Below are 12,234 nucleotides of genomic sequence, written 5' to 3'. Positions count from 1 at the left end.
AACACTGTCAGCTGCAGAATAAAGTTCCCTCTACTCTGCCCTAACAACATACCTTAGTACCAACATCAAAGCATATCAAGAAAGACAGTAATGAATCTGGACTAAATAAATATTTCTGATGAGTCCGTTAAAAAGCAACACTGTACCAGTTAAAAAATGCTGTAGCAGTGGTGAGCTTTATTCTGTGTTTAAATACTTTGGACGTTTGTAAAAGTAAAGGGCAGGAGTATCACAATGTCCACATACATTTAATTGTTTGTGTGGTGGCAAAATCCCAGTAACCAATCAGAACAAACACGGCAAGAAAATTTGTAGTTCCCAATTCACGAATTACAACTTTCAGTTTAATGGTTTCGAAGAACTGCTCCTCATCATGTGCAGTGGCATATGTGGTGATGTGTAAGTAGAACTCCCTGAAGCATGTTTGTGCACATTCATTGCCTTTAAAACAATACAAATGTATTGAAATTTAAAATTAACAACTGTAAAAATAACATTCACATAAAGTTACATTGGTTCATTTGGGGGTAAAATGTTAAATATGTTCTATACTCAAATTTCAGATATGCAATAAACATTTACACATACTGATGCCAAATAATGAGATCCAAGCCAGAAATGAGAAACATTTTATGCTTCAACAGAAATATTATGCTTCAGACAGTGGAAGGTACATCCTAACTAAGATTACTTTCATTTGGAGACCAATCATTTTTCTTATAAGAACTGAGGCAATCATAGAAACATAGAAAGTAGGAGCAGGAGTAGGCCATTCCGGCCCTTCCAGCCTGCACCACCATTCAACATGATCATGGCTGATCAAATGAAAGTCTTAGCAATAAAAAGCGCTATACCTTTAACAAATGACTATTTGGAAAATAAGCACTCACCATTAAAGCATTGGAGGCACATACACTGTGGAACCCAGAATAGAATGCTGCAAACTGCTTGTATATAGACTTGTTCAGAAGAAAATCTATATAAAGCTGTACATATTCTGGAAATTAAAACATATTAATTATGAAAAAAGCATAGTTGATTCCTCTCCTATTCTTTAACAAATCTGCATCTGATTGAGTTTTTCTAATGGTATAACATGTTCAAGATTTTTGCTATTTTAACTCACATTGTTAGGTCGATAAACTTTTAACTTTTTTTAATAAATCACTTTGGTATTTAACTGCACAGCCAAGTTCAATCATAAAACTATGCTATCTGCTTCATTGAACATAATCGATACGAGAATTTTCATACAGAAAGAAATGGTGACAAGTGATGTTCCTGCAATGATTGCAGAAATCAAAGTAAACCAGAAACGTTTTTAAAATGCTTTGTGAGTAAAACTTTGTAAATGCTTGCCAGTGCTTTAAACTATTCTATGTGTCTATGCATAAACTAGATATTTATTCATGCAGCAATGTAAAGCGTGACTGTAGAATAAGAACTGTTACTCGCTTGCCTTGTCTGTTCTGATTGGTTACTGGGATTTTGTCACCACCTGCTTTGAGGTTATATGATTTAATAGTTCCAAACTCTTCCTGAAATACCTGAAATAAATGTAGGATAAAACCGATAAAGCTATGATTAGATGGAGAACGGGATTAGAGGAAGGTGATATAGTACAGTCTGTAAAATGTCTAGAGACTTGGGTAATGTATATGTAAGCAGATTATTTAACAGACTGTCATCTGAGAACTAGAGGACTATAAAATTAAAAGGTATCAAGGAAGAATGGAGATTGGGAGAATGCCCACCTTCCAAATAGTGACATTTATGGAATAGATTGCCAACATAAACAATCATTTATTTGTTCAACAAGAACAAAAAGAGCTAGATAAATATCGGTTTAGGAAAGGGTTTGAAGGATATAAGGAAGTGAGGACTGAGACTCTATCGGCACTAATGGTTTATGTACCAATAATGAGACTCTCTATTGCCTTGAAATAAGGCTCTTTGAACGTTATCATATGAACATTTAACATGTTCAAATGGAATTAATTTGTCTGTTGTTTTAATGGAGGAGTTAATTTGTTGGTTTTAAATATTGCAGTGCCTCTGTTACAATAGCAAAGAAATTTGATGCAAATTTGTGCCTAATTTCAAGGCATATATTTCTAAGGAACCATGATACTTGTTAATGAAAATATCACATCTTTTCGTGATAGAACAATTTCCGTTGCAAAATGCTACATTATTTTAGAATTAGATTGTTCCAGCACGACGACAAAAATTAAAAGAAAACTAATTGTGATATCATGACAATTGTGCTTAACTTCACATTTTTCATTAGAATTTTGCAGTAATGGGGGGGCATTGTGCCTGCAGCAGCTCCCCTGCCCTTTTCCCGTGCCCCCTTAACCTCTTCTTAAATGTTTATCCACTTCCCTTTTTAAAGCTATTATGGATTCTGCATCCATCACTGTTCTTGGTAGGACATTCCATGTCCTAACAGCACTCCATTTAAGAAAAAATTCTCATAACCTCTTTGTTCCTTTGGTGATGATCCTAGATTTATGCACACTCGTTACTTCATCAAGAAACACTCAATTTTGAACGACCTCTATCAGATCTCTCAACCTATTCCGTTATAATGAAAACAGTCCAAGTCAGTCTGCCCCAATCCCCCTCATGCATATTTTGAAGTATATAAATAAGGAGCAAATTCAACACAACAAATTAAGTGCAAATAAACATAATCAATAAGAAATTAATTGGGAACAATATTAGGCCAGTAAAAAAAACTCTGATGTATCATTCCCCCTACAGAGTATTATTTTTCACGGATAATTAACATTTCCAGAATTTAGGATTTTGACAATTTATTAATTAGAGGATTTCTTCATAATAATGAAAAGGATGTTTGAAATCAAATTAAAATTAGAAACTTACTTGAAATGTGGAACAAAAGTCTTCCTCAATATTGCCTTCATAATTCATAAGTGCCATAAGTCCATGAGCCAAGTCCTTCAAATGACACATTAAAATGTTAATAATTCATTTATAAAGCTCACCCATTATTCTCTGTCACTAATTATGTCACACTGTCCTTTAGCCAGAGAAATATTATAGCCCGGAATTTGCGAAACGACAACGATCTTCGCTGACCTCGAAGAAAGCTGCCCACAAAGATCTAGCGATCTCCGTGGCGTGAATTTCAGCTCTCCCAACTGTTTTTGAATTTGCCACCAAATCAAGCAACTCTCCAGCATCCAGCAACTGTGATATCATCAAGCAGGCTAAGCAGCCAATCACATTGAAGAATTATCACAGACAGCAAACCAGGAAATAAACTGCACATATTCTAATTTGCTTTTTATAAATGTTACAGAGAAGGAAATAAAATTTGGGACATACACATAGGATAAAGGTAGAAGCTGGACTATTATAAACAAATGTTAATTTTGTTTAAAAAAATCATATAATTCTTAATCATACTAATGGAAAAATATGACATTCCACAAATATAACATTCGTTTTTCAGGACCAGAACGGTTGTTCAGCAGTCAATACGACATTTAAAAACCCATTTACACCTCTTTCAACAAGGCTCAACTTTTTCAGGGTGTGGGAAGGAGGGGAGCGGAGGGGCAGTTTAACAGTGATTTAAGGCATAAAAGGGGACGTTTTTGTATTTCAGTGTAATTTGAATTGATTGCTGGCTCTGGGGGAGTTCCACGGCCGCAACCTGTGGCAGAGCAGGAAAATTCATCACCACAATTTCTAGATTTCTGCATTTATCTGCGTATGTGCTAAATCCTGAAGTTGCTGTCAGTTTCAGAGGGGTAATTGCTGACATTTTCACTGTCATTACCTCCGCAAAATGCAAACCAATGGCTTCATTTAACAAAGGCTTAACAATGGCTTAACACCTACAAGACTGCTTCATGATCAGCCAACATGAGAGAATCTTTTCAGGGACAAAAGATGGTCTCTGCTCTTCCCAGATGGGCATTCCATCTACTGACTGTGACTGAGCTAACCTCATTCAGGGTATGAATTCAAATATCAGCTCTAACTGGCAGTCAAATATGAAACTTATTTTACTGTACATTTAATGCTGAAAACCTGGAGACACTTGAACACAATCATTTGCTTTTGTACTGAATCCACCCATCAGCCTACTATCTACTTTATAAGAACATAAGAACAGGAGCAGGAGTTGACCATCCGGCCCCTCGAGCCTGCTCTGCCATTTAATAAGATCATGGCTGATCTGATCATTGACTCAGCTCCACTTCCCTGCCCGTTCCCCATAACCCTTTATCACTCAAAAGTCTGTCTATCTCTGCCTTAAATATATTCAATGACCCAGCCTCCAAGCTCTCTGGGGCAGAGAGTTCCATAGATTTACAACCCTCAGAGAAGAATTTCATCCTCATCTCAGTTTTAAATCGGTGGCCCTTTATTCTGAGACTATATCTCCTAGTTTTAGTTTCCCCTATGAGTGGAAATATCGTCTCTACATCCACCTTGTTGAGCCTCCTCATCTTATATGTTTTGATAAGATCACCTCTTATTCTTCTGAACTCCACTGAGTATAGGTCCAACCTACTCAACCAATCTTCATAAGTCAACCCCCTCATCTCCAGAATCAACTTAATGAACCTTCTCTGAACAGCCTCCAATGCAAGTATATCCTTCCTTAAATACGGAGACCAAAACTGTACACAGCACTCCAGGTGTGGCCTCACCAATACCCAGTACAGTTGTAGCAGGACTTCTCTGCTTGTATACTCTATCCCCTTGCAATAAAGGCCAACATTCCATTTACCTTCCTGATTACTTGCTGTACCTGCATACTAACTTCTTGTGTTTCATGCACAAGGACCCCCAGGTCCCGCTGTAATGCAGCACTTTGCAATTTTTCTCCATTTAAGTTATAATTTAGAAACATAGAAACATAGAAAATAGGTGCAGGAGTAGGCCATTCGGCCCTTCTAGCCTGCACCACCATTCAATGAGTTCATGGCTGAACATGCAACTTCAGTACCCCCTTCCTGCTTTCTTGCCATACTCCTTGATCCCCCTAGTAGTAAGGACTTCATCTAACTCCCTTTTGAATATATTTAGTGAATTGGCCTCAACAACTTTCTGTAGTAGAGAATTCCACAGGTTCACCACTCTCTGGGTGAAGAAGTTTCTCCTCATCTCGGTCCTAAATGGCTTACCTCTTATCCTTAGACTGTGACCCCTGGTTCTGGACTTCCCCAACATTGGGAACATTCTTCCTATTTGCTTTTCTATTTTTTCTGCTACATTGGATAACCTCACATTTTCCCACATTATACTCCATCTGCCAAATATTTGCCCACTCACTTAGCCTGTCTATATCCCTTTGCAGATTTATAGACAGGCAAAGTGAGTGGGCAAAAATTTGCACCTGAAACTTTAAGTTGCTCTGGCATATTTATTTTCAATACTGTTGAAACAGTGATAGAAATCTCAACTGGAGCGCAGCAGCAAAGTGTGGCATTCGTGAGTTTGGTAATTGGGTGAGTTCGGGCAAGTGGGGGTGGCAGGTGCTGTTTTGTCTTGTTTTTCCTACCAGTGCTGACAGTAGAGCAGCTGTTAAGGAGTGCGAGAGTAGGAGACGGAGGCCCAGAGACCAGCCCAACCAGCTGCAGACAAAGATAGAGGAGTGCAAAATCAAGAGGTGACATCACAGCCAAGCTGGTAAATGGTTGGCTGTTCGACTGGTAAGTATAACTCTCTTTTAGACTGACTTTTAGATTGGTTTAATTGGCAGTGAACTACTAAGTAGCTGTTTGGTGTTTAAGTAAATTTTAGTAAGTAAATTAATTTAAGGGTTAAGTCATGACAGGAGAGCTCGGACCCGTGTCATGCTCCTCCTATGCTATGTGGGAAGTCAGGGACACTTCCAGAGTCCCTGACTACTATGTGTGCAGGAAGTGTGTCCAGCTGCAGCTCCTGACAGACCGCATGACGGCACTGGAGCTGCGGATGGACTCACTCTGGAGCATGTGCGATGCTGGGAATGTTGTGGATAGCACATTCAGTGAGTTGGTCACACAGCAGGTAAGGGTTAGGACAGATAGTGAATTGGTGACCAAGTGACAAGGCAAGAGCAGGAAGGTAGTGCAGGGGTCCTCTGCGGTCATCTCCCTCCAAAACAGATATACCGTTTTGGATACTGTTGGGGGAGATGACTTACCAGGGGAAGGCACCAGCAGCCAAGTTCATAGCACCATGGGTTGCTCTGCTGCACAGAAGGGCGGGAAAATGAGTGGGAGAGCTATAGTGATAGGGGACTCTATTGTAAGGGGAATAGATAGGAGTTTCTGCGGCCGCAATCGAGACTCCAGGATGGTATGTTGCCTCCCTGGTGCAAGGGTCAAGGATGTCTCGGAGCGGCTGCAGAGCATTCTGGAGAGGGAGGGTGAACAGCCAGTTGCCATGGTACATGTAGGTACCAACGATATAGGTAAGAAGCGGGAAGAGGTCCTACAAGCTGAATTTAGGGAGCTAGGAGTTAAATTAAAAAGTAGGACCTCAAAGGTAGTAATCTCTGGATTGCTACCAGTGCCACATGCTAATCAGAGTAGAGGGAGCAGGATAGTTGGAATAAATACGTGGCTTGAGCAGTGGTGCAAGAGGGAGGGGTTCAAATTCCTGGGACATTGGAACCAGTTCTGGGGGAAGTGGGACCTGTAAAAAGGGACGGTCTGCACTTGGGCAGGACTGGAACTGATGTCCCAGGGGTAACATTTGATAATGCAGTTCAGGAGTGTTTAAACTAATACGACAGGGGGATGGGAACCTATGTAGTGAGACAGGGCAAAGTAATATGGAGTCAGAAACAGATGGTAGAAAGGTAAAAAGCAATAGTGGAAGGCCGAGTAAACAAAGGCAAGAAACAAAAAGGGCCACACTACATCATAATTCTAAAAGGTCAAAGGATGTTAAAAAAATAAGCCTGAAGGCTTTGTGTATTAATGCAAGGAGTATCCGTAATAAGGTGGATGAATTAACTGTGCAAATAGATGTTAACAGATATGATGTGATTGGAATTACAGAGACGTGACTCCAGGATGATCAGGGCTGGGAACTCAACATCCAAGGGTATTCAACACTCAGGAAGAATAGAATAAAAGGAAAAGGAGGTGGGATAGCATTGCTGGTTAAAGAGGAGATTAATGCAATAAGTTAGGAAGGACATTAGCTTGGATGATGTGGAATCTATATGGGTAGAGCTGCAGAACACCAAAGGGCAAAAAACATTAGTGGGAGTTGTGTACAGACCTCCAAACAGTTGTAGTGATGGGGAGGGCATCGGACAGGAAATTAGAGGTGCATGCAATAAAGGTGCTGCAGTTATCATGGGTGACTTTAATATGCATATAGATTGGGCTAACCAAACTGGAAGCAATACGGTAGAGGAGGATTTCCTGGAGTGCATAAGGGATGGTTTTCGAGACCAATATGTCGAGGAACCAACTAGGGGGGAGGCCATCTTAGACTGGGTGTTGTGTAATGAGAGAGGATTAATTAGCAATCTCATTGTGCGAGGCCTCTTGGGCAAGAGTGACCATAATATGGTGGAATTCTACATTAGGATGGAGAATGAAAAAGTTAATTCAGAGACCATGGTCCAGAACTTAAAGAAGGGTAACTTTGAAGGTATGAGGCGTGAATTGGCTAGGATAGATTGGCGAATGATACTTAAGGGGTTGACAGTGGATGGGCAATGGCAGACATTTAGAGACCGCATGGATGAACTACAACAATTGTACATCCCTGTCTGGCGTAAAAATAAAAAAGGGAAGGTGGCTCAACCGTGGCTATCAAGGGAAATCAGGGATAGTATTAAAGCTAAGGAAGTGGCATACAAATTGGCCAGAAATAGCAGTGAACCCAGAGACTGGGAGAAATTTAGAATTCAGCAGAGGAGGACAAAGGGTTTGATTAGGGCAGGGAAAATAGAGTACGAGAAGAAGCTTGCAGGGAACATTAAAACGGACTGCAAAAGCTTCGATAGATATGTAAAGAGAAAAAGGTTAGTAAAGACAAACGTAGGTCCCCTGCAGTCAGAATCAGGGTAAGTCATAACGGGGAACAAAGAAATGGCAGACCAATTGAACAAGTACTTTGGTTCGGTATTCACGAAGGAGGACACAAACAACCTTCTGGATATAAAAGGGGTCAGAGGGTCTAGTAAGGAGGAGGAACTGAGGGAAATCCTTATTAGTCGGGAAATTGTGTTGGGGAAATTGATGGGATTGAAGGCCGATAAATCCCCAGGGCCTGATGGACTGCATCCCAGAGTACTTAAGGAGGTGGCCTTGGAAATAGCGGATGCATTGACAGTCATTTTCCAACATTCCATAGACTCTGGATCAGTTCCTATGGAGTGGAGGGTAGCCAATGTAACCCCACTTTTTAAAAAATGAGGGAGAGAGAAAACAGGGAATTATAGACCAGTCAGCCTGACATTGGTAGTGGGTAAAATGATGGAATCAATTATTAAGGATGTCATAGCAGCGCATTTGGAAAGAGGTGACATGATAGGTCCAAGTCAACCTGGATTTGTGAAAGGGAAATTATGCTTGACAAATCTTCTGGAATTTTTTGAGGGCGTTTCCAGTAAAGTGGACAAGGGAGAACCAGTTGATGTGGTATATTTGGACTTTCAGAAGGCTTTCGACAAGGTCCCACACAAGAGATTAATGTGCAAAGTTAAAGCACATGGGATTGGGGGTAGTGTGCTGGTGTGGATTGAGAACTGGTTGGCAGACAGGAACTAAACAGTAGGAGTAAATGGGTACTTTTCAGAATGGCAGGCAGTGACTAGTGGGGTACCGCAAGGTTCTGTGCTGGGGCCCCAGCTGTTTACATTGTACATTAATGATTTGGACGAGGGGATTAAATGTAGTATCTCCAAATTCGCGGATGACACTAAGTTGGGTGGCAGTGTGAGCTGCGAGGAGGATGCTATGAGGCTGCAGAGTGACTTGGATAGGTTAGGTGAGTGGGCAAATGCATGGCAGATGAAGTATAATGTGGATAAATGTGAAGTTATCCACTTTGGTGGTAAAAACAGAGAGACAGACTATTATCTGAGTGGTGACAGATTAGGAAAAGGGGAGGTGCAACGAGACCTGGGTGTCATGGTACATCAGTCATTGAAGGTTGGCATGCAGGTATAGCAGGTGGTTAAGAAAACAAATGGCATGTTGGCCTTCATAGCAAGGGGATTTGAGTACAGGGGCATGGAGGTGTTGCTACAGTTGTACAGGGCCTTTGTGAGGCCACACCTGGAGTATCGTGTACAGTTTTGGTCTCCTAACTTGAGGAAGGACATTCTTGCTATTGAGGGAGTGCAGCGAAGGTTCACCAGACTGATTCCCGGGATGGCGGGACTGACATATCAAGAAAGACTGGATCAACTGGGCTTGTATTCACTGGAGTTCAGAAGAATGAGAGGGGATCTCATAGAAACGTTTAAAATTCTGACGGGGTTAGACAGGTTAGATGCAGGAAGAATGTTCCCAATGTTGGAGAAGTCCAGAACCAGGGGTCACAGTCTAAGGATCAGGGGTAAGCCATTTAGGACCGAGATGAGGAGAAACTTCTTCACCCAGAGAATGGTGAACCTGTGGAATTCTCGACCAAAGAATTGGGTTGAGGCCAATTCACTAAATATATTCAAAAGGGAGTTAGATGAAGTCCTTACTACTCGGGGGATCAAGGGGTATGGCGAGAAAGCAGGAATGGGGTACTTAAGTTGTATGTTCAGCCATGAACTCATTGAATGGTGGTGCAGGCTCGAAGGGCAGAATGGCCTACTCCTGCACCTATTTTCTATGTTTCTATGTTTCTATGGACAAAGAGGCCAGAGGAATCGTGGGCTTGTTTCCCAATTTGTGCTTAGTTGGCTCTCAGTCGAGGCAGCAGGCAAAGGGAGGGAAATACCAGTCAGCAGTCTCATGGCTGGTTTATATGCAGTGATCCGGTGAACACGAGGTGAGGGCAGGATCACACACAGCCGTGAATAGCCAGCCAACACACTCTGTCTACGCTCATATGTGGAAGTATGGCGATTTGAGAAAAGTACTGGTAGGTGCTCACCCCTGAGAAATAGCACCCAAGTAAAGAGTCAACAACTTCAAGAGCTATGGGGAGGGAAGGATACTGGCCGATGGAGGAAATGAAGAAGTAAATAAATTATAGGTGGAGGCAAAATAATCATGGCAAAATAATAAATTGTTCAAAGTTTTGTTCTGGTTTACTCTTGTATGCATAAACAGATCTGTACATATGTTAGGTTAAAGCACATGGGATTGGGGGTAGTGTGCTGACGTGGACTGAGAACTGGTTGTCAGGCAGGAAGCAAAGAGTAGGAGTAAATGGGGACTTTTCAGAATGGCAGGCAGTGACTAGTGGGGTACCACAAGGTTCTGTGCTGGGGCCCCAGCTGTTTACACTGTCCATTAATGATTTAGATGAGGGGTTTAAATGTAGTATCTCCAAATTTGCGGATGACACTAAGTTGGGTGGCAGTGTGAGCTGCGATGAGGATGCTATGAGGCTGCAGAGTGACTTGGATAGGTTAGGTGAGTGGGCAAATGCATGGCAGATGAAGTATAATGTGGATAAATGTGAGATTATCCACTTTGGTGGTAAAAACAGAGAGACAGACTATTATCTGAGTGGTGACAGATTAGGAAAAGGGGAGGTGTAACGAGACCTGGATGTCATGGTACATCAGTCATTGAAGGTTGGCATGCAGGTACAGCAGGCGGTTAAGAAAGCATATGGCATGTTGGCCTCCATAGCGAGGCGATTTGAGTACAGGGGCAGGGAGGTGTTGCTACAGTTGTACAGGGCCTTAGTGAAGCCACACCTGGAGTATTGTGTACAGTTTTGGTCTCCTAACTTGAGGAAGGACATTCTTGCTATTGAGGGAGTGCAGCGAAGGTTGACCAGATTGATTTCTGGGATGGTGGAACTGACATATCAAGAAAGACTGGATCAACTGGGCTTGTATTCACTGGAGTTCAGAAGAATGAGAGGAGATCTCATAGAAACATTAAAAATTCTGACAGGTTTAGACAGGTTAGATGCAGGAAGAATGTTCCCAATGTTGGGGAAGTCCAGAACCAGGGGTCACAGTCTAAGGATAAGGGACAAGCCATTTAGGACCGAGATGAGGAAAAACTTCTTCACCCAGAGAGTGGTGAACCTATGGAAATCTCTACTACAGGAAGTTTTTGAGGCCAATTCACTAAATATATTCAAAAAGGAGTTAGATGAGGTCCTTACTGCTAGGGGGATCAAGGGGTATGGTGAGAAAGCAGGAATGGGGTACTGAAGTTGCATGTTCAGCCATGAACTCATTGATTGGCGGTGCAGGCTAGAAGGGCCGAATGGCCTACTCCTGCACCTATTTTCTATGTTTCTATGTATCAGTTTGTGGCATCCAAAATATATGGCCATTGCGTCTTTAAATGAAATGTCCGGGTTACAAAATGTTTTCTATCAAAAAAAACTTCTAAAATTATTGTTATTTTATCACTGTGTTTTCATGCTGCTAACAGCAGATAATGGTGTAAATAATTTATCCAAGTTATCTTTCAAATTCTACTCCAAGAAACTGACCAATAGAATTCACAGAGTCTCTTACCAGTAATGGCAGAAGCCACACCTTCTTTCAATTGTTTAAATGACCATAACTATTGCTGCCTTCATTACTTCTGAGCTACATGGCTTTGGCACTGACAGTTATGGAAAAACTCCGGCTTTATGTGGGCATTATATCCTCCATATATTTTCAGAGAACGCTCATGATTTCAAGCCTCTCGTTGCAATGAATCATAGAGTTAAGTAGCAACAGATTTAGTGTAAGCTAAGTGTGTTTTTTTTTTAATAAAAGGAGTGTACGAGTGTAAGTGAGCAACAGAATAATCTTAAAAGCTCTGGTTGAATAAAATGATCTTGAAAATGTAGATCTCACAAAGACACTTACTGGCATAAGCTGGCCCAGGTCATCGATTGTCAGCATTGCTACTCCAACAGTAGTATTCTGATCGCATGGAACAACAGGAGGACTCAGTAGCTTTTTGTAGCAGCAGGGTGGAAACCGAACATCAAGGGTGATGCTATTATATACAGCCAGACCCATCAGCTACACAACGGAAATGTTAAGGTAAAGGTACAACACACAAGTGAGTACAATCCATAAAACAAAATAGAATTTCTCCGAAAAAAGATTTAAAA

General features: G+C 41.3%; 1 protein-coding gene across 1 annotated transcript in view; it reads right to left on the bottom strand.

Moving 5' to 3' along the window:
* hectd2 (HECT domain containing 2) overlaps nt 1-12,234 on the bottom strand; it is a 113,812-nt gene that overhangs the window by 14,740 nt on the left and 86,838 nt on the right. The window contains exons 14-17 of the mRNA XM_070875103.1: nt 11,984-12,142; nt 2,890-2,964; nt 1,460-1,547; nt 891-997 (exon numbers count right to left, since the gene is read on the bottom strand). Coding sequence (XP_070731204.1) covers nt 891-997; nt 1,460-1,547; nt 2,890-2,964; nt 11,984-12,142 — 429 coding nt within the window. The remainder of the gene's footprint in view (nt 1-890; nt 998-1,459; nt 1,548-2,889; nt 2,965-11,983; nt 12,143-12,234) is intronic.

Source organism: Pristiophorus japonicus, chromosome 3, assembly GCF_044704955.1.
Source record: "Pristiophorus japonicus isolate sPriJap1 chromosome 3, sPriJap1.hap1, whole genome shotgun sequence".
Lineage (NCBI taxonomy): Eukaryota > Metazoa > Chordata > Chondrichthyes > Pristiophoridae > Pristiophorus > Pristiophorus japonicus.
The sequence above is the reverse complement of the archived record's forward strand: the minus strand, read 5'-3'. Positions and strand labels throughout refer to the sequence as shown.